The 22,026-nt window shown below is 34.1% G+C and overlaps 1 protein-coding gene across 1 annotated transcript in view; it reads left to right on the plus strand.

The window, feature by feature from the left end:
- Positions 1–22,026, plus strand: part of LOC143257888 (uncharacterized) — a 120,510-nt gene that overhangs the window by 65,992 nt on the left and 32,492 nt on the right. The window contains exons 13-17 of the mRNA XM_076516912.1: positions 4,978–5,116; positions 7,509–8,007; positions 11,303–11,382; positions 15,424–15,729; positions 19,899–19,922. Of these exons, the coding sequence (XP_076373027.1) occupies positions 4,978–5,116; positions 7,509–8,007; positions 11,303–11,382; positions 15,424–15,729; positions 19,899–19,922 (1,048 nt within the window). The remainder of the gene's footprint in view (positions 1–4,977; positions 5,117–7,508; positions 8,008–11,302; positions 11,383–15,423; positions 15,730–19,898; positions 19,923–22,026) is intronic.

Raw genomic sequence — 22,026 nt, forward strand, 5'->3', positions numbered from 1 at the left:
AACTAACTGGTGACCTTTTCAAACAAAGACAATGTGTTGCTATAACTGACTGGTGACCTTTTCAAACAAAGACAATGAATTTCTGTGAGTAACTGGTGACCTCTACAAACAAAGACAATGAATTGCTATGGGTAATAGTGACCTCTACAAACAAAGATAATGACTAGTTATGGGTTACTGATTACGTTACGTTTTCCTGTTATTCTTTTTCACATTATTGAAAAAAAAATCATTAGAAATCAGTGATGTTTGACATCCTAACTTGATCTACCCTCTTCATTGATGACATCTTTGGAGTATAGAACAATGGCTTACAGTCCTTGCTAAAACTTCACTGTGTTTTAGTTTCACTTCATTTTCAAACATTCTATCAACAACTAACAACTCATTTGTCTTGACAGTACAATAATAACCATATCAAATCCAGCCAGAAATACGTTTGTCTTCACCTTCTCACACATAGCGATAAACGTTGTTTGTTTGTTAAGCACAAAGCTACACAATGGCCTACCTGTGCTTTGCCCATCATGGGTATCGAAATCCGATTTCTTATAATTACAAACCCACTGAGAGTTCTTACGATAAACATGGTTCGATCTTCAACTACGAATAAACAATTTGTCAGATTCAAACTATTATTCACACTTCATTCCAACAGCTACCCCCAAATGTCTTTTACGGGTCAACAGTAAAATTGCCTACTTGAAACGCTAAAATCCATGGTTGGATTATCCTCGGTTAGCCTATTGTGTAGCTTTATGCCAAACTAATCACCCAACTATTAAAAAACAACAAGAAACAACTCACGACAGATACATTACCAAGCTATTGATTTGAAATTACATTTTATTCAAATTCGAGAGAATATATAAAAAGAGACTTCGAATTTTCACACCAGCTTATTAATATTGAACGTTGATGAATAACACCTACCACATATATTATAATCAAAATAATGCCCAGTAATGAGTACAGCTAATTATATATATATATATTGTTAAAACTACCTTACTTATAATGAGTAGAACCCATTGTTTTTACCATCGTTGTTAACGATATTTTCGGCCGCAAACCTAATAATATCTCACGAGCTTCTGCCAACTTATGACAGTTAATGTATAGCTTTAGAAGTAATCTATTTGTCGGTAAAAGAGTGGTCCATGAATTGGTGGTGGGTGGTGTTGACTAGCTGCTTTCCCCTAATCTATCACCATTAAATTAGAGATAACTGTCAACAAATAACCCTTAATTAGCTGTCCGTGAAATTTAAAAACAAACAAACATTGTTTTTTTTTAATAAGGTAAAAATCTTCATTTCATGGAAAAGGCCTTCTCGATCCACAGGATGTTGTGTTTAGTGATGTTGCTAACAATTCTTTTTTAATTTTTATCCAGAAATGCTGTATACTCAAACAGATCTTATACAGACCAAAATATTGACATCCCAAAGTGCTAGCAGTGGACTGCACGTATTAAAAACTCGACTTCAATATGTTGTTGATTCATTGTTGAAAACCAATCTCATTCCTGATTGATGCTTTGTAATTGTGTTTCACACCATTTATTATGAACATTTGGACTTATTAACAAAACAATCACTTTTTGTTCCCTGAAATTTAATAATATAAATGTATAGGAAAGAAAATCTTCATACTGAACAACATTGTAATGTTAGCACAATTGCTGACGAAACAATTAAACGATGCCAGTGATGGAAAAGAACTTTTGTTAATTCAAAGAAAATTGTATTATCAAAACACTTCTTATTTTATTTTCTTTAATTTGCATCTTTGGTTTGAATTTCGCGCGAAGCTACACGAGGGCTATCTGCGCTAGCAGTCCGTAATTTAATAGTGTAAGACAAAAGGGAAGGCATCTAGTCATCACCACTCATCGCTAACACTTGGGCTACTCTTTTACCAACGAATAGTGAGATTTACCGTAACATTATAACGCCCCCATGACTGAAAGGGAGAGCATGTCTGGTACGACGTGGATTCGAGCCTGCGACCCTCGGGTTATAAGTCGAACGGCTTAACCCACCTGGCCATGCTGGGCCTAAACTTATAGAACTAAATTCAATGGATGAACATTTATCTTGTAATTTAGTATTGGTTTGTCTCAGGTTGTTCGCGAGCCATTAGTTGATTTTGGTCAGTAACTTGACCATCTTCAAATCTGAAATCTGTTTTATTTTGTTTAAGATATTTATATTCGACCAGAGATTTAAATTCAAACGTTCTGGTCCTGCTCGCTGTCAGAAATCAGAAGACGGATATACTCCCATTTTATTTAAACCTGTGAGTGAGTGAATTAAAGTAAGTGACTAATACAGAACCGTTTCACATTTGTAAAACAAACTTATAATTTATTCATGCTTTTTCAGATATGCTGTAATCATTTACCCCTTAAACTGGATGTATATTAATTTGCAATACTCTGTTCTTTCCTATTTATTTCACTTTAAGCACAAAGCTACACAATAGGCCGACTGTGTTGTGAGTTTCGAAACCATAGTAAGCTCCTACATTTACTACTAAGCCATTAGGAGCATTTCTGTTCTGTAATAGGGGTATATCTATAGTGATGAGAAGGTGATTCAGGCGCAGAAGAGTAGCCTTACACAATGAACGTGAGTATTGTCACGTGCTTAGTTAATGAATGTTTAATAGTTTGACTGCAAGACCCTGAATGTGGTACTGATAATGGTTTCTCCCTGAATTGAGTCCCTCATGTTGTCTTGTTCAAGATTATGAGATTATCCAACTGACATAGTAGATAATTTTGTTTCTGAACTCGGATATTGTATATCAGAGAGATAAAACAAACAGTTGAAGTACCACTAAAAGAAGGTCATTGATGATCTACTAAGGAGTCTTCTTGAAAGTCCAAACAAAAGACTAAAAATAATCACAAAGTTTCGGTACGAGAGCAATTCGAATGAGTAGTGTTATAAAGTTGTATAATTCTTAATATGGTCTCTGATATTATGCGTTATAGTATAGAAACTGTAAAGGTCAATTTGGGGTCAATTTTTAGGTCTAATCGACCGAACTTGTAGCGAGAGTGTTTATGTTTCAACATTACAGAAACACACTGCAACTGCTTCTTTAAAAGGTAAAAGACTGGTCCGTCTGTTGATGGTGGATAAGATATGACAAAGAAAATCACTGCATTCAACATTAATCGGAAATATTATTGTAATAGAACTGTAAGAAAGATTACAAGATAACAATAAGGATTCACAAAGCACATGTCTTAAGTTATAAATGAAGTAACACATTCAACGGTAACTGAAAGATGCTAGCTGTGAGGAATCTCACAGATAGCCAGCACTTCACAAGATAAATGTAACTACTCGGCCTTTGCTTTGAACTGTCAGATTTGTAGTTGAACAGTAACGGCTTTGCAAAATGTCCTAAGAATTCCAAATAAATGGAGACATTTTTTCGGTGCAAAACTGTGGAAGTAAAGCAATATGTGCCAGAAGCCTGGAATGAAAGAGATGATGCCATGGAATCAATATTTCAAGTGAGGTCTTTGAGGACAGTTTTTATTTATTCTCTCATTTCTCATAAGAAGCATTCTTCTCCTTTTTCAGTCTTTGCTTGAAATATTACCTTACTTGCTTCCTACTCAACGCTTTTGATTACATTTTAAGGTGCCAATAAACATTCCACTGCCACTGTCTTCTGGCGCGTGAAGTAATTAATGCAACCTGGAGTTCGAACTTAAACCGATCATATGCCCTTTCTTACAGATGGGAGAACTTTACGGTTAATTCGTCTCAACTTTGGCTTTTGTTCTAACAAGTAAAAACTCTCCTCGTGGTGATTCACAGCACATGTCTACAGACGAAGACAACAACGGTCACTAATAATGTCCGTTACACAAATAGCACTGTAACATACGGACACTACTATTCTATAAGTATAAAGATTACAGTATCTTTGTAAGTTTTCACTCATACCTTGCACGGTATTTTATTAATGTATATTTTTATACACCTAAATTGATATTTTACACGTTAAAACTCGTATTTTTCCTGATACGTATCCTAAGACAGTAAAGATCGAGGCTTCTTTTCCGCCATCTTGGTATCGTAAGTATAGTTTTACCATAGAAATGCATTTAGACGATTTTAAAATTAAGTTTGGGCACTGAAAAAAAACGTTAAGTGATGCTAACTGGGCACCGAAAGGAATTTTGATCAGAACATAAAGGAGAAGCCATTCAATTACAATAAAAAACGAAACTATTTGTATATACTTTCCGCGTCTCTTAGCCACAAACTCGACTCTAACGTTACTTTTAAGTCAAATGTTGCTATTCATTTTTTCCCCGTTATGTTCAAATAGTAATAACAGTCCTTATAAACACACGTAGCATGATAGCAGTCTTTTAAGCAGAATACTGTTGTACATTTTTTTATGATATTCTAAATTAGTTGTTTGTTAGATCAAAAATCTGCTATGTTCGAGCGGTTTCAAGATATAGGAGCACTTTGTATATAAATACCAGAAAACGTTTAGTGAGAAATAGTGAGAAACGAAAGAGACGTTAGTGAAGTAATCAGTAAGTTTATAATTCAGTGTCAGAAACGTTGTTCGTAGTTCAGTATTAAAAGTCAAATTTATCGTGTTTATCAGCAAGTTTATTTATGAGTTAGGCGTACTTACAATAGTCTCGGAGTTTCTGTTGAAACATTGTTTATGCAATTAAGCCTATAACCTCAACTAAAGGTTGCCTTCAACAAAGAAGAAATAAATTAATTTGTTATTGTTACGTGGTTTGGATATCGTGTTATTTGTACAAGATCACCCAAAAGGATTTGCCCAACTAATGAACATGTGAATATAATAAATATGGCAAACATAACCTAAATTAAACAGCCAGCAGCTTTTTATTAGATCATAATTCCAAAATGTTTCATTTGTATACTTATACATATTGTCCACTTTGATGTTTCCCTCACAGACCGAGCTGACGAACCCTAAACCCTCAACTGCCAGAAAAGGCTTACCACCTGCCTGGATTGTTGCCATTGTAATCAACTGTGTGTTGGTTGCACTGTTTTTTTTATTTCTGTTCTATTGTTACTGCACTAAGAGAAAGAGTAAGTGGACTGTACATTTTCTAAATATTAGTCAGTATATAAGTTCTTCCTGTTTGTAGCCTTTGTATTGTGAACTGGAGTATTTTTGACGTGCCAGAATAACTGGATGACCTTTGACATCAAGTAAAATAAACTTCTTCCCAACGATTCTATTGCATACTTATTCAAGGGCTGTAGTACAAAAACACACATGTAGGCGGAGATTTTATCTTCCAATAATTATGTAATGTTATCCTGCATACTTACTAGCTCAAACATATCTGTATGCATCTCTGTACTGCAGTCCTTTAAAAAAGGTGTTCAACCTAAATGTTTGGAATCCAAAGATTATCAAATCTGAAGTCAAAGGATTTAAGTATTTCTGACTTATTTTAGCTAGGAAAAGGATGGTGTTTAGGTTTCTGTAGATACAAGCTAATTTTAGTAAGAATAAGGGTTGGAGTCCAGAATTATGTAAGTACAAACTAATACGGGTTAGTGTCTAGAGTTATGTTGGTGCTGTTACGTATTACTATTTCAAGTAGCCCTAAAGTAAGTTAAATAATAATTTAGATTTACAAGTTAAATAAATGTCGATACGCATCCAGTTTATGATAATTGCTAATAAGATTGACACACGTAATTTTTTATTACAAATATATTTTTATATACCAACAATAACACAATTTATAATAACGATTATTACAAATAATGATTCATGTACAAAACTTTAATAAACTTACAAACAATATCGAGTCTACTATCTGGACTGGAACTTCCTTGATATCTTATCGAGTGTTCACGATGAGCGAAATAATTTTGATTTGATGTAGGTATAATTCATTTAACAGGGAGCTAGCTAGCTCTTCGCTGATCACACTCTGATTACAGGTCGAGTTATCCACCATTAGAGTTATATAATCTCTTCATAAAAATATTAATGTCCAACGTGGATCCTCTGAAGTTAAATGGTTTGTAATATTCGAAATCTATAAAGGTTCCTGAACAAATATCTAAAGTTCCCAATTAATAAGCGTTAATCACACTTACAGCTTCCGAGGTTTATAGTGTACCGACTGTAGTAATATATACTGTCTCTTGACATGTTTCGTTGGTTACATTTATAGGCGTGAAAAGAGCTTTTAGAAATTTCAGCCTGCACAACAATACTGACGATACACTGTTGTTTTCATACACGCTTGTTGCTGATTCTTACACTCGAGGATTTCTACAACTTTAGTGGATAGGCGGGGTTGCTCTATACAGATTTAACAGTATATGTTATGTACATTTCTAAATATAAATTTATATTAAACAAAATCAACATTAAAATGGATATATTATAGTCAGTTCGTCACAGAGCAAATTAATTTTATCCAGATTGCCGGCTAGTGTCTAGAATTATGAAGTTACAAACTAATGCTAGGTATGAAACCGTTGGTGTGTAAAGTTATATAGGTACAAACTAATATTAGGTAGAAAACCGTTAGTGTGTTGAGTTATGTAGGTACAAACTAATATTAGGTGGAAAACCGTTGGTTTGTAGGCACAAACTAACTTTAGCTAGAAGAATTCTGTATCTAGATTTTTATAAGGACAAACAAATTGTAGCCAGAATACGGGCTGGTGTCTAGTTATGTTGTTAGTATTAAAAATAAAGCCGTTTGTGTTCATAGTTATGTAGATACAAACTAATTTCAATCAGAATTACAAAATTAGGTTAAGAAATAATACAAGTAGTTTTGAAGCTACTGAACATATATATATATATGTCGAAACTATAAAAAAAGAAATTAATTTATTCTAAAGGACCATATGTTAACCATATAAATGTTAGGCTTAAGGTTTGACAAATGCAGTGTAGAAGATGCCATGTCTTGATATATCTATAAGTATAGGTTAGTATTATTATTTAAAAAAAGATCTTTATCTCATATAACGTGTCGTATTTTTTATTATTTTTGGCTTTTGAACGTAGTTCCAGCCTCTTCATAAGTTATAGCAATTAGATACAAGGCAGGTGATGCCCGAGAAAAAGACTAAAACATTGTTGCTATGTTGTAGTTTAATATACGCTTAAAGTGAAACGATTGTGTATTAAAAGTAATATAGATCGACTTCCTAATCATTTGTAAGATTTAATAATTTTATCTCATCATATTTGTTAAGCACGGTTTCATAAGTTTTACCATTGGAACTTAATAGTTTATTCTTACTTAGTAAGTTATAGATATTTTTACAACTCACAAAGCGTTAAGTATCGTTCTTTATTATAAAGAATCTAGTGTTCTAACTAATTTTTTGGTCACACGTGTTTCTTTTTCTAATCAAACAGTGATCTTTTTTATGTGATAATGAAATTTTAATTAAAAAAAAAAAAAACTGTTTTTACAAAATAACTTTAATTCTCCAGAAAATTCACGAAACTCCGACACAGTTGAAACTGGTTTTACAGGAAGGCCGCGTCAAATGTACATTGGTACAGTAGAAAGTCCGCCAATAGGACCAGTGTATGGGGCACGGGATGAAAGATTGTCATTTGTTGGGGACGTTAATCACTATTCTGATTCTTTTGGAAACAGACCTCCATCTTGCATGGAACCCCACTGTACGTGTAGTACCCCCGAATGTTATTGTGACGATCCTCAATTTGATCCGAACGTGCAGAACTACTATTCATGTTACTCTGAATTTGATCCGAACTTGCAAAACAACCACTTATACGTTCCTCCAGATTTGGATCCGAATGTCCAAAACAGCCATCCAACAGCCATACAGAAACAAGTTGAAGAAACAGAAAAACCAGAACAACAGAAACAGCAGGAAGTAGAGGATGAAAATCTGGATTTCTTACTACAAGAAGTTACTGAAGAAACTGAAGATGTTAGGGCTGATACAAGAAACAGCCATAAGTAAGTTTGCACTTTTCTTGAATAAGTGGTTTGTCCTCTGGATCCCCCATATAAAAGATCCTTTTAACTTTTAATCATATTAATCTCATTAAGTACAGAACCATTGAGTGGTCAAAATAAAAATAACAGTTAGTTCCAGTTGAAAATTATACGAAACCAGCTGTAATAAATTATTAGATTTATAACGATATGTTTTTGTGGGTGGGTATTTTTTAACAACGAATCTCTGAATCAACCAGATCACGTATGGTAGTTTGCCTCCGATATTTTCTCAACTCTCTTGCAACGTTTTTCACTATGGCATGAAGAATACAACGGTATTTATTAACCACAGGAGAAATGGAGGCGATACAATAATTTTCTTTGGTGGTAAATACAAAAATTCTTTACTAAACTTTGTCTGAGATCATGGTGTTTTTGTAACACGATATGTAGTGAGCTTTTTGCGACGCCAAAATTGATTGAAAACTCTAAGGAAAACCAGCTGATAACGTATCTCACAGGACAGGTGTCATAAGCATTAGATTAAGAGCTTGTCTGCATGTATAAGGTACTAAAATGCTCCACGTGCTACTGATACAGTAGAAACTGATGCGATCATAACGGGTCACCAGTTGCAGAGAAAGCAAGAGATAAACGAAGCCAGATAATAATTTATTTTGGTTTTAATAAAACTGCCAAACGGCCGAAGACAAACACGTATACTCACAGACTGGGTCAGTTTATAGAATCTTCAAAAGACGTGGACATCAATGACCAGAGCTATAAAAATAGTTAATTCTAGGGAGGAAAAAGCCACTACGACCACTGTATCCATGGAAACATCCACAACAAAGGTTGATTTGATTGTTTGGAATTAAGCACAAAGCTATACAATGGTTTATTTGTGCTCTGCTCATCACGGGTATCTAAACCCGGTTTCTAGTGGTGTGAGTCCGCAGATATACTGCTGTGTCATTGAGGGGCCCACAACAAAGGATCAAAGGAGTCTTAAGGTCAAACTGTAGAGATTCCTATATTTTACTCCAACTTTTCAGGATTTTTGGATTTTGTATGTACTCTAGTTTGTTACCAAACTAGATCAATTGGCCCGATTGACTAAGCGATTCATTGTTAACAACAATACTATAATTTATTTGTGGGTGTAGTTTTAAATTTAAAACTCATCAAAGATCTGTGGATGGTTATTTTGTTACGTTTCATTTCCTCTATATATCAAATTTAACGAAACTCTTATGTTTTATAGAAGAAAAAAAATCAAATAAGTACATTGGTGCCTCTGGTCGCAAAATTTGCGTTTTACCTTTAACAGTTGAATACTATTTGTGAGATATGACGCGCTAAGTTCCGAAAGTTTTTTTATAATTACTCTATATATATGCCAAGAGAAACAAAGTTTAAGAATTATCAATATTACTAAAATAATAAAATCACCATAAACTATCTTCAGGTTCTAAGCTAATTTAAAAACATTGTAATTATGCAAATATTGATAAAACGATGTTTTTAAAATTATTTATTATGAAACGCATTAAAATTCAATGTCTGCCTTTTTCTCTCTTCGTCTACCTTTCCTTGGATGTATAAATAAAAGAGGGAACTGAACCGATAAGTAAACCTTTTTCTACCACTTTCTTTATTAAAGTATAAGACATTAAAACATTTCTCTTGTTTCCTTAACTTATCAAAATTGAAACAGATAATTCTCCAAAAGTACTACACGTCGAAAATAGCGTTGATATGTACTCGAGGAAAACACAAACAAAAGAATAAAACCTAGATTCTGTCGTATTTCACGAACGAATCGATATTATTACTTTGTTTATAAAAAAAAATGTAAGTTTATCGTCGAGATGACGTAATTCCACCACTTAATGCACAAGTAACATATTAATCTTAATAACCTGTATTAGTGAATACAGATTAGGCTTCACTGACGCTAAACCTAATTTATACTTGTTAATGCGATATGAACGTTTGGTGACTTATTTATTAATTTGAAAATATTCTTCCTATTAATGCTGCAATATTTTGTATCCTATCTTAGAAATTTATTTATATCCAAACTGACAAGATTATTAACTCCATAGTTACTTGCAGTTTAGAATTAAACACCATTGATGAGTTGACGTGAAAAGTCAGAAATATTTCTTATTTCTACAGATAAACGAAACTCCTTATACCATCCAAAACCAAGGTACCATGCTTCAGATAAATACCTTTAAATGGGTGAAAAATAAATAATAATAATTTCTGTATTCATAGGTGGCTAGAAATATTTTTAGAAACTTGGAATGCACACTCCAACTTAAAATTTTGCAACCTATCCAATGTAGCTTATTTCTTAAAGTTACCAAACATATATATATATTGTTATTGAAGATTTATTTGAGGTGGTTACATAAACAATAAAAGTGCTGACAAATTCAGGGCATTATTGTACAGAAACGTTTCTTGATATGACAAATATTATAGTCTATTAATGTTTCTTTCATTTCCGTTTCACACACACTATAAGACTTATCAGGAGTTATTGACAAGTAAGCTAAAACTATTAGTAACTTATTGCTGCTATCTGTATTTCTTTTCATGTTTCTTCACAAAATCGAGCATTTGTTAACCAAATATTATATACAATTTTCTATTCATGTGTCTGCTTTTTGTGTTGCACCTCGGTGGCTCAGCGGTAAGCTCTTGGTATAACGTTAAAATTTGGAATTTGATTCCCGTGGTAGTTACGACACAGGTAACTCATTCTGCAGTTTTGATCTTAGCAATAATTAACAAATCTTCTTAGTAATCACTGAATTATTGTGTTTTATTTATATATATATATATTATGTTATATATAGAAAGTGAACTAAACTATAACAATATTAATGGTGAATATTAATTGTTTTTCATACGATGCTACGACTGTGTAAGTCAGTCCCCCCTCGGTAGTTCAGCTGTGTGTTTAATAACAAATAGAATAGAACCATATAACTCTCAAGTTTCTCAACTTATTGTAAGACATCGAGCATTGAGCTACTGCCACCTCAAATACGAGTTCAGAACATCATTTAAAATATTCGTGAAATTAGCTTGATTATAATATATATATATATATATGGTTGTGTTGATATCCGCTATCTTTAAAAGTGACACTTTAATTTCAGATAATTTGAAATTTTAATCTGCTAATAAAAACTTTAGCAAAACAATAAAAAAATTGTTTTAAATACACTTTTATTGTTGAGATCTAGCTGAACGTAATCAGTCCTGCTTGTTTCTTAATCGATTGTCGTGCTTCTAGGGTTTCTTCTCCAAGTAACAATACCCTGTCTGAACTCCCTGGAGCCGTAGGAGGTGAAGATGATAACATGGAAGACGAGAGTAAGATTTATTCATTTTCATTTCTATTAGTTTTAGTTTCGTCAGAGTAACTTCCTGTCGTGAATGGATAGTGAAAAGGAGAAAGAGCAAGTTAGGAAAAGAACTAAAACCCCTTGACCTACTATATTCTATAAGATAGAAAAGGACTGAAACAACTTAACCTAGAGTATCCCACAAGATGGGAAAAGAAATAAAACACCTTGATATAGTGTATGCTACAAAATGAGAAAATGAATAAAACTCCTTAACTTAGATGGGAAATTGAGTAAAACACTAACCTACTGCATCCTACAAGATGCAAACAGGAGTAAAACCACATTACTTAACTTGTCTTCCAAATTGAGAAAAAAGTAAATACAGTTTCTCAGTTATCCTGAAATGGAAAAAAAAAGAATAAACCCAGTTATTCAATGTATTCTTAAATATTCAGGATCATTTAATATAAATCTACTACACACTTAGAAGTAAAAAATATATGGTCGGCGTGGCTTACAGGTCAACACTCCAGTCTCTAGATTAGTGGTCATCAAAGGTTCGATCTTTGCTGAAGATGGCTGCAGACGAGTTCCTTATTCGGTTAAGAGATTACGCATAGCTGACGAGTGCCGCTGGTTGGTTTTCCTCCTTTGATCAATAGTTCTAAAATGAGGATAGATAATATGAAATAAATCGGTCTCCGATACATTCATTTAGCTCACGTGACACAGAAGTTACCATTCATGTTAATATAATCGAATTTCCAAAAAAAAAGGCAAAACGTAATAACAGACTGAATTATTTTATTTAGTTTTTTTTTATCCATCCCCACCTCGGTGTTTACACAAGTGAGTGTGAAGGCTTACAACTCAAAAAATCGATTTTTTGTTACTTGGGTCGAGCAGAGTAAAACATATCCAGTTCTGTTTGTTTGTTTGTTTTGAATTTCACGCAAAGCTACACGAGGTTATCTGCGCTAGCCGGCCATAATTTAGCAGTGTAAGACTAGAGGGAAGGCAGTTAGTCATCACCACCCACCGCTAACTCTTGGGGTACTCTTTTACCAACAAATAGTGGGATTGACCGTACATTATAACGCTCCCACGGCTGAAAGGGCGAGCATGTTTGGTACAACGGGGATCCGAAACCGCAACCCTCAGATTATGAGTCGAACGCCTTAACCCACCTGGCCATACGGGGCCGATCCGGTTCTGTAGCTGTGCATTTAACCACAAGTAGACAAAAATTATTCAAAGTGATTTTAAGTTTCAAAATTAGGAAGTTTCACCATAAGTACTTGTTTGTTTCCATATATCTTTTCTAGTTTCTTCCATTTTATCGTCCAGTTTATTTTAGTAATTCTTATGAACAATCAATCACAAGGCTATTTATGAACAAGTTCAACTGTTACGACTCTGGTAAAGAAAATCGTTTATAATAACACAGGCCTTTGATTGTTTTATTGTCTTGAAAGTTTTATATGTCTTGCAGTAATTCCTGTAAGTTGAATCCATTTTCTCCATCACGTACAGGGTTTTCAGAAAACACCATATATATTTTACTTAAGTAATTCATTTTCATTGCAATCTGATCACATTTTCTTATGCTTAAAATGTTCACAAGCAATGGTTATAGATTTCTCTAGACCAATCGCGATGTGATAATCTTACCGATCGTTCTAGGACCCACGAGAAACACCGCTAGTGTATAAACGGTTAACAGGTTGCCTGATATGTGATAGTACTTGTTTGTGCGTGCACTTTGCCATTATTTTTCTTTTTCAATATTATTTCTCCCTCGCTATGGCAACAAGTGGTTGTGTAAGTGATCCAAACATATTCTGTTATGTTTGTGGTAACGTTGTTATAAAGAAACAAAGGCAAAACATTACAGAATTCGTAGAAAAAAAAACGTATTATCTGCATTTTGGAATAAATGTTGGAGATCATGAGAAACAGTGGACGTTGCACAAAATCTGCACATTTGTGTCGAAAAGTTGAGGCAATGAACTAAAGGTAAGAAAACGTCTTTGCCCTTTGGAACTCCAATGGTCCAGCGTGAGGTTGAAATCTCGTTCTTGCACTTAATATTGACCATTTCACTGAAAATCCTGGGGTCATCAGCAAAGAACAAGGGGTAAGGGTTTCATCAAGACATCAGAAAGATAAAGAGGAGGCATCAGGAAGGTGGAACATCAGCATGGTGGCTGATTACTGCTGGCCATTGAAACAAGATGCTCCAGATGCAATACATAAAGGAAAGACCACAACACGTAGTTTTGAGACTAAAAGACGTAGATTTCACAAACAAAACCAGGATTAATGAGGATACATATTTGTTTGCCATCATTCTTTACTTTTCTTCAATTTGTTGTATTTTTGTTAACAAACATAATAAAACATGTTCATTGTGGTAAATAAAATAATAATTTGATTTAAATACGTGCTCATCCTTACCGAGTTGTTAAGGAAATCCTCACATGATAGGAAAAAATATATATTATTTGCGAAATTTGCATAGCTAAGTCATGAAAAATCCATTATTAAAACCAAAACAGCTTTTATAAAACTTAAATTCGTAGATCTGTGTAATATGTTCCTTCATTTCACATGTTTCTAAAAAAAAACTGACCTTTCTTGGAAACAAAACAAATAAATGTAGAGTTAGACCTCAAAAGAAATACGATTAACCACGTGCTAGAAATTCATGGTCAGTCAATGTGATGTTACTCTTTGAATTCAGCCCCTCAGCACTAAGTCTGCATAAAGGCCCAGCATGACCAGGTTCAAATTCCTTTCACACCAAACATGCTCGTCCTTTTAGACGTGGGGGCGTTATGATGTGACAGTCAATCCCACTATTCGTTGATAAAAGAGTAGCCCAAGAATTGGCGGTGGATGGTGATGACTAGCTGCCTTTCCTCTACTCTTACACTGATAAATTAGGGACAGCTAGCGTAGATATTCCTCGTGTAGCTTTGCGCGAAATCTGCGTACTTTTCCGCTGAAAATCGGGTTTCTGGTGAGCAGAGCACTGATAGCCTGTTGTCTAGCTTTGTGCTTAATATCAAATCAACCCTTTCTATTTCTCAGACTTGGAAGTTTAATCACGTGGCATAAATATATACTTTTCAGTTTTGGTTAGAACATAGCGTGTGATTGAGGTGTTTAAGATTGTTAAAGATGATATACTGATAAATCATTAGTCAGTTCTCATGTAATCGTGAAAGTGGTAAAACTAGGAAACACAATCATATATTTTGGTAGGGTAGGAGCCATATTCAGCTTTGTTTTTCTAACAGGATGGTTGACCTCTGGAATGGGTTATTTTCGGATGTGGTGAAGACAGGGGCTTTAAGAGAAAGTTTAATAAGTATTTCAATAAGGACTGGCTTTAAGGTGTCTTCTTTTAAAGATATAAGTTAATGAATATTACAGCCTAACTGGATCAGTAGGTCTCTTCCTGTTCTTTCATATTATGTTATGGATAATCATAATTTAATGGTTATTAAATTGCATCTCAGACATCTAATTTAAGGTTTTTAGGAAATTTTAGTGTTTTCATTGGTTGCTAGTGCCTTAAACAGATGGTAATCCGACCCATGGTATCGGGTTATCATTAGGCAAAATATGATGAGGTTGGTCACTAGCGACATTAAACAGATGGTAATTCGACTCATGGTAAAAGATGATCTGATGATGACGTGATGTAATAATTAAAATTAGAATTTGCAAAAGTTTCTCTAAATTTATTTTTTAATTAATTATTCAGTAGAGTAGATTCCACGTTAAACAGATGTTATTTATTCAGTTGAGTAGATTCCAAGCAGACGTTATTTATTATAACGTTGAATCATTTTGTTGTCCCTATGTTTTTACATTAGGGGTGCTCTACTTGGTCAAGTCCAAAACCTTGTAAGATGAACTAACTTGTCTTAGTATTGTGAGAATAACGATCAGACTAAATTAAAAACCACTTAAAGATAAAGTAAACGTTTGTTTTTATAAACTTAGGTGTATTCTTTATTTAATTCATGCTCTTATTCACATTTTAAACTTTAATAAGTTTCAGATTCTAAAACGGAAGAAGACAAAGAACAGAACAGGAAGAAATATTTGGTTTATTTGATGCTTGATGAAGAAGGGTCGCGAGAGTGCATAGGTCATTTGTGGTTGCCAAGTAATAATCCAGTAACCTTGACACAAGTACGTAATTACTTGGCTCAAGCAGCGCCCTCTGTGAAAGAAGTAACTCGACACAAGTATAATTTTATCAACGAAAGCTTCCGAGAGATTACTTTCCAGGAAGGAGCTTTATTGGTGGACAGAATATATCCTTCTCAAGGGATAAATATTCAGTTAATTAAGAAAGGTAAAGCCAAACTCTGAAACGTTTTGCATACAGTAGTGTTGGTGTATACACTTATATGTACGCTTCATTGTAACTTTAAATTTAGGCATCTTGTAAAAGTCTCAGCATTCTCTTATTTAAATAACTGTCAATGCTGTTTGAGTACATCAAGAGACGGGTTCACGTGTTTTAACCACGTGCTAAGAATTACAAAATCAACTGCAGTTTAACTTTGTATGTTTCTGTTATCATAAAATCAGTATTAAGATGGCGAAGTTAGGACACATCAAGAGACGTGTCCCAGTGTTCTTTCAAAATTTGAAAGCCTTCATTTAATTCAAAATCTAGATTGTATATTTTCTAATGACGTAACAGGTCACAAAGTTTAGTAACCTGAGGCCCCATTTTGATTAAATTTTTTTCACGGCCCTCAAGCCTAATAAAAGTTTGTTTGTTTGTTTGTTTAGAATTAAGCACAAAGCTACACAATGGGCTATCTATGCTCTGCCCACCACGGGTATCGAAACCCGGTTTTTAGTGTGTAAGTCCGCAGACATACCACTGTGCCACTGGGGGGCGCCTAATAAAAGAAAATTCGATACAGCTGATACAGCAGTAAGTCTATGGCTTTACAACGCTAAAATGAGGGGGTTTGATTCGCCTCAGCGGACTGGGCAGATAGCCCAATGTGGCTTTGCTACAAGAAAACACGCACACACACATGTGGATAAAAAGCAACATTCCAAAATTAAATGCTTTTATTCATATCAACTTAATTTTACGAAAAATATCTTTTATTTTTTAAAATTTTTTTATGAAAGTTTGAACATGATCTGTTGAACCCTGGAAGTCCGTGGATCTGTATTTGATAAAGACTATTTTAATGACTGCGATAACGTGTTTAATATTTACTGTAACTTTTAAAGTGTTATACTGTATATATAAATAGTGTTTTGAAGGTATTTTTGTCTCTCATCATCCGTCCCACTTCATGGAGGCCTGGCATGGCCTAGCGCGTTAAGGCGTGCGCTTCGTAATCTGAGGGTCGCGGGTTCGCGCCCGAATCGCGCCAAAACATGCTCGCCCTCCCAGCCGTGGGGGCGTTATAATGTTACGGTCAATCCCACTTTTCGTTGGTAAAAGAGTAGCCCAAGAGCTGGCGGTGGGTGGTGATGACTAGCTGCCTTCCCTCTAGTCTTACACTGCTAAATTAGGGATGGCTAGTACAGATAGCCCTCGAGTAGCTTTGTGCGAAATTCCAAAAACAAACAAACAAACCCACTTCATGGTTCTTGGTATTTACCGAGTGACTTCTTGGGCAGTGACTTGTTGGAGGCAAAAGAAAAAAATCTGAAATGGTATTTTAACACACTTCTGATTTTGAATCCGACATGGAAAAATGAATAATATTAAAATATATCTAGTGATTTTTATCACACATTTTAGGTATATTAACTATTTATGCGATCAGTCGTTGATTCAGTCGTTTACGATACTGTTTTAAAAATAATTCACTGGTACGATTAAAGAAAGGTAGAGAATGAGATGTAATCATTACGCGGTCCTGTTAGGGATATTCCTGCAAGGGAAGTTTTGCGGTATCCTTCCTAACCCGAGCTTCAAGCTAATTGTCCTACTTAATGTTTCGCGCCACATGTTAAATGTCCAAAATGTGAAAGTCTCTATGTCTAACATTTTTTGTTGTTTTTTTTATACAAAGTTCAGTGTACCACTAAGGTTAGCTTAAGTTCAAATTGAAAAAAAAAACAGCCTGTATTATTGGCAAAATACATAAACCAAATTACTGTACACGTTCTTGGTTATCTGAGGAAAATATGTACATTTTAACACATTTTACACCAGTCAGACCAGCATCTTTTGGAACTGAGTCGAGAAGGGTCAACAGAGGGGTCATTTTGGAAACCGGTTTTTAAGGTTATTTCGATAGATTTCGGTAAATGAAGTTCAGCACAACCTTATAAGACATAACAAGAAAACTAAGCATCAATGAAAATGTAACATGATGAAATATATATAAATGATACCATGATGATACCATACTGGACATCTTGCGTTTATTCTTCTTCACAGAAACAACATTTTATATTTGAGAATCGCAATAGTTATCATAATGCAATGCATCTGGTTCAAATTCTACACTGCATCTTGGGGGTTCAGTATGCCGTTAATTCCACAAAATATTGAAACTAACGAATTATTTTATATGATTCCAATCACCCTTTTTGTATATAACTACACAGTTTTGCTCTGTTTTTATCAAATGACTAATCTCCAATTTAAATGTCAAATAGATCGGGATGTCATTGATTAAGTTCATCTCTCGTTCGACTTAGACCCACGGTTTAGATTTGGTTTATTTGTTTTGAATTTCGCGCAAAGCTACACGAGGACTACCTGCGCTAACCGTTTGTAATTTAGCAGTGTAAAACTAGAAGAAAGGCAGCTAGTCATCACCACCCACCGCCAACTCTTAAGCTACTTTTTACCAACGAATAGTGAGATTGACAGTCATATTATAACGTCCCCACGGCTGAAAGAGTGAGCATGTTTGGTGTAACGGGGATTCGAACCGCGACCCTCGGATTACGAGTCGAGTGCATTAACCGCCTGGCCATACTGGGCCCCTACGGTTTTGAGTAAAACTAAAATTCAACCCGGGATTTGTAACGAATATAGCTAAACAGGTGTACTTGTTTTAAGTTCTCATTTATAAAAGTTAAAAGGCACTATATTATCAGTTAGATACGTTCACTATTAAAATTATTTTTGGTCATAATCCCAGTAATATAACAAGTTAGATCTCATTGTTCAGTTTCAAGGACTAGTCTGGATAATTAAATTAAGATTAATTTAGCTTATAATACAATTTATAAATAACTAGCTGGAGCATCCATCTTCTGAATGGAAGTGTTGTAAATTTATGGTCAATGACAATTTATCTTAGGACGTGAAAATTTTTTTGTTTCACTTAAATGTAATTATAAAAAACAACAACAAAAAGACGCTTATAAAAATTGTAAAACACTAAATGTGAGAAAACAAAGTTGATTTTTTCTCCACATGGACCCAACAAACCTTAATTCCAATTCTGGTGAAGTTCCTTTTGCCTGGGGCAAAAAAAGCCCCAAAAATCGAAAAACGCAAAATGCAAAACTGAAAATTTGTATGTACCCCCCCACACACATGGACCCAATGAACCTCCATGACGGTTCACACCCTGTGAATACTTACATGAACATACAACATACAGTACTGCTATATTTATACAGATACGTCGAACCTCTCAAAGGGTACAGAAATTAAGATATATAAATTTGTTAGATATTATTGTTAAAAGGCCTAGTAAGGACATTAAAGTAGTGTCTTCAATTTTCAGCATACTGTTTATGGACCTTTAATCCTGAGCATATCAGTTAATGTTTAAAAAGATTAAACTGCTATTAAAAACGCATCATTCCACTTAAGTTAAGCTAGGATGACCTGTATCTGGAAACGTAACATATTATTTAATGTATAAGCAGCCCCGGCATGGCCAGGTGTGTTAAGGCGTTCGACTCGTAATCTAAGGGTCGTGGGTTCGAATCCTCGTCGCACTAAACATGCTCGCCCTTTCAGCCGTGGGGCGTTATATGTGACGGTCAATCCCACTACTCGTTGGTAAAAAGAGTAGCCCAAGAGTTGGCGGTGGGTGGTGATGACTAGTTCCCTTCCCTCTAGTCTTACATTGCTAAATTAGAGACGGCTAGCGCAGATAGCCCTCGTGTAGCTTTGCGCCTAATTCAAAAACAAACAAAACAAACTATGTATAAAAGAAGTTACAGGCTGATTCCTACTGATTTAGGCTGATTCAGTTAATTTTTAATCATTATGAACTGCATTTAAAGAAGTATCATCACACCTCAAGCCGAGTTATGTTGAATAGCACTGGTAAAGCTGGGCCGTAAGTAAATTTTACAATTGAATTTTTATCATAAGATTTTTTTAAATGCGCACATACTGTTTGTACGAACCACTGTACTTTTTTCATTCAACTAACTTTACATAGTTGACAAATCATGTAATCGATGTTTAAGGCTTCTTTCAAAGTTAACGTTTGTTTTCAAGCCTGTGTAATGAATTATATTTAAGTGTTTTCTCAAATAATTATCTTTTAATGTATCTCGTTTCAGATGAGCCGATAAAGGAGAAAAAATGTAAGAAAATTTCCTACTATCTGTAATTCGTAGAGACTGGTTAACATATACACCAATCGATCTGTAATTCACAGAGACTGGTTTACATACGTGTCAATTTATTATACATTTACCACGTAAGACAAATTATCAAATATTTCGAAGTGTAGAACTTTAGTTTGTTTATTTGTTAGTCATTTATGGAAGATTTTTAAAGGAAAATCAGGTAAGCAAATTCCACTCGTTGAGCAGCAGAAGTTTAAAGCCAGTCCGTAAATTAATGTTTTTTAGAATAGTTAATTCGATTATGAAACTATTTTCACTGTAAAAGGGAAATATAATAGAAAACAGTTAATATTTGTTCTGAACAACTATTTTTATTAATCCAATATTAACTAAGTATTTATATTTAGCAGAGCAATTAAAGCTATAGAGTCAATCAGTAACTCTCTACCATCCACTTTAAAGAACTGACCGTTACTTTTATAACGCACACATACCTTAAAATGTGGAGAATAATTTGTTGTATCTCACAGAGTCGAGCCTGACCTGATAACTCCAGTGTTCTACTTTGGGACCAAATTGCGTTACAAATAAATAAGATTAAGTTAAATTTAATCATAATCAAATCATAAATTTGCATTACTGTTAGCTAAATCACGTTAATTTACTTGAAAAAGGGTAATACCCAGAAAAGGGTATTAGTTCCATAGAGTGTGCCTATGAAAAGTTTACATTTTGAATGGAAGTGCTATTACAAAGTTTAACAATAACATAATCGCAACCTGAAGCAAGATTTTAAGTTTCCCTAAAGCATACTTTGATATCACACTAGTAAACACCTTAGGTTAGGCCTAAAATAATGATATTGTTAATATAAGGTCAGATATTGTATTTAATAAACACTTGGGGTTAGTCCTAAAATAATAATTTTGTTAATATAAGATCAGTCTCTGTGTTTTATAGACTATCTTTACGTTAGCCCTAAAATGATAATTTTGTCAGTATAAAGTCAGTTCCTGTGTTTTATAAGCACTTTGAATTAGCCCTAAAATAATAATATTATTAATAGTACAGTCTGTCTCTGTGTTTTATTAGCACTTTGTGTTAGCCATAAATTAGTAACCCTGATAATATAATGTTAGTTGCTGTGTGTTACAGAACAGTTTTTAAAGAACAAAACTACTTGCGTTACGTTTACCGTAGGAAATCGAACTCCAGATTTTAACATTGAAAGTCCACAAACGTACCACTGACCCATCATATACACACGCACAAATCAGCTTTAATTTCACCACTTATTTATCATTGGATTAAAGAATGGCCGTACCAGAATGATTTTGTTTTCTTGGGTATTGCCTATTTGTAATGCTTTAGTGAAAATAGAAAATTTGTTTGTTTCAAACTTTTGGCTCAAAGCTACATAGAAGGCTTTCTGCTGACCGTAATTTTGTACTAGTAGTCAATATGGAAGGTTAGCTAGTCAACAGTATCCACTGCAAACTCTCGTGCTGCTAGTATACAAGAGAATGGTGGTAACAAGATCAAATCGGGGTAAAATGTGATTACCCAATAAAGAAAGTTTACTCAAAACGTTTAAATAATCATTTTAGTTACAGTTTAAAACTTCTTCAACCAATTTCTGGTTTTTACACAAAGACTTGTTTAAAGAAAACAGTGCAAGCCTATTGTTAAACAGGGTAAGAGTATAAGTCTGTTGTGACGCAGTCTAAGGACGCATAGAAAAATAAAACACAGGTTGTCGAAGCAAAAAAGCTAGTTAGGCCTAACAAATGCGACAGAAATCCTATCTGATAATAGTATTTCACTTCCATTTCTTAATCCACCATCCCTGATTTCAAATCAGACGTAATAAAGATAAGCACTTCAGATCTATCTTCCTTTTCTCATCGCAAATCTCCGAAATGAAGGTCTTTTATTCTATATGAAAACTTATCAGCTCAACTGGACAACTTTTAACTTTGGTTTGATGACACTATTAAAATGAAACTAATAATTTTTTGTTCTTTTTTGGCGGGAGAAAAAGTAAAATGTATGAAGATGAGTACCATTGGTAGTTATTAACACTAAAAATATCAACTGATTATTCCTATTCATTCTCTAA

This window comes from Tachypleus tridentatus, chromosome 7 (assembly GCF_004210375.1).
Source record: "Tachypleus tridentatus isolate NWPU-2018 chromosome 7, ASM421037v1, whole genome shotgun sequence".
Classification (NCBI taxonomy): Eukaryota; Metazoa; Arthropoda; class Merostomata; order Xiphosura; family Limulidae; genus Tachypleus; species Tachypleus tridentatus.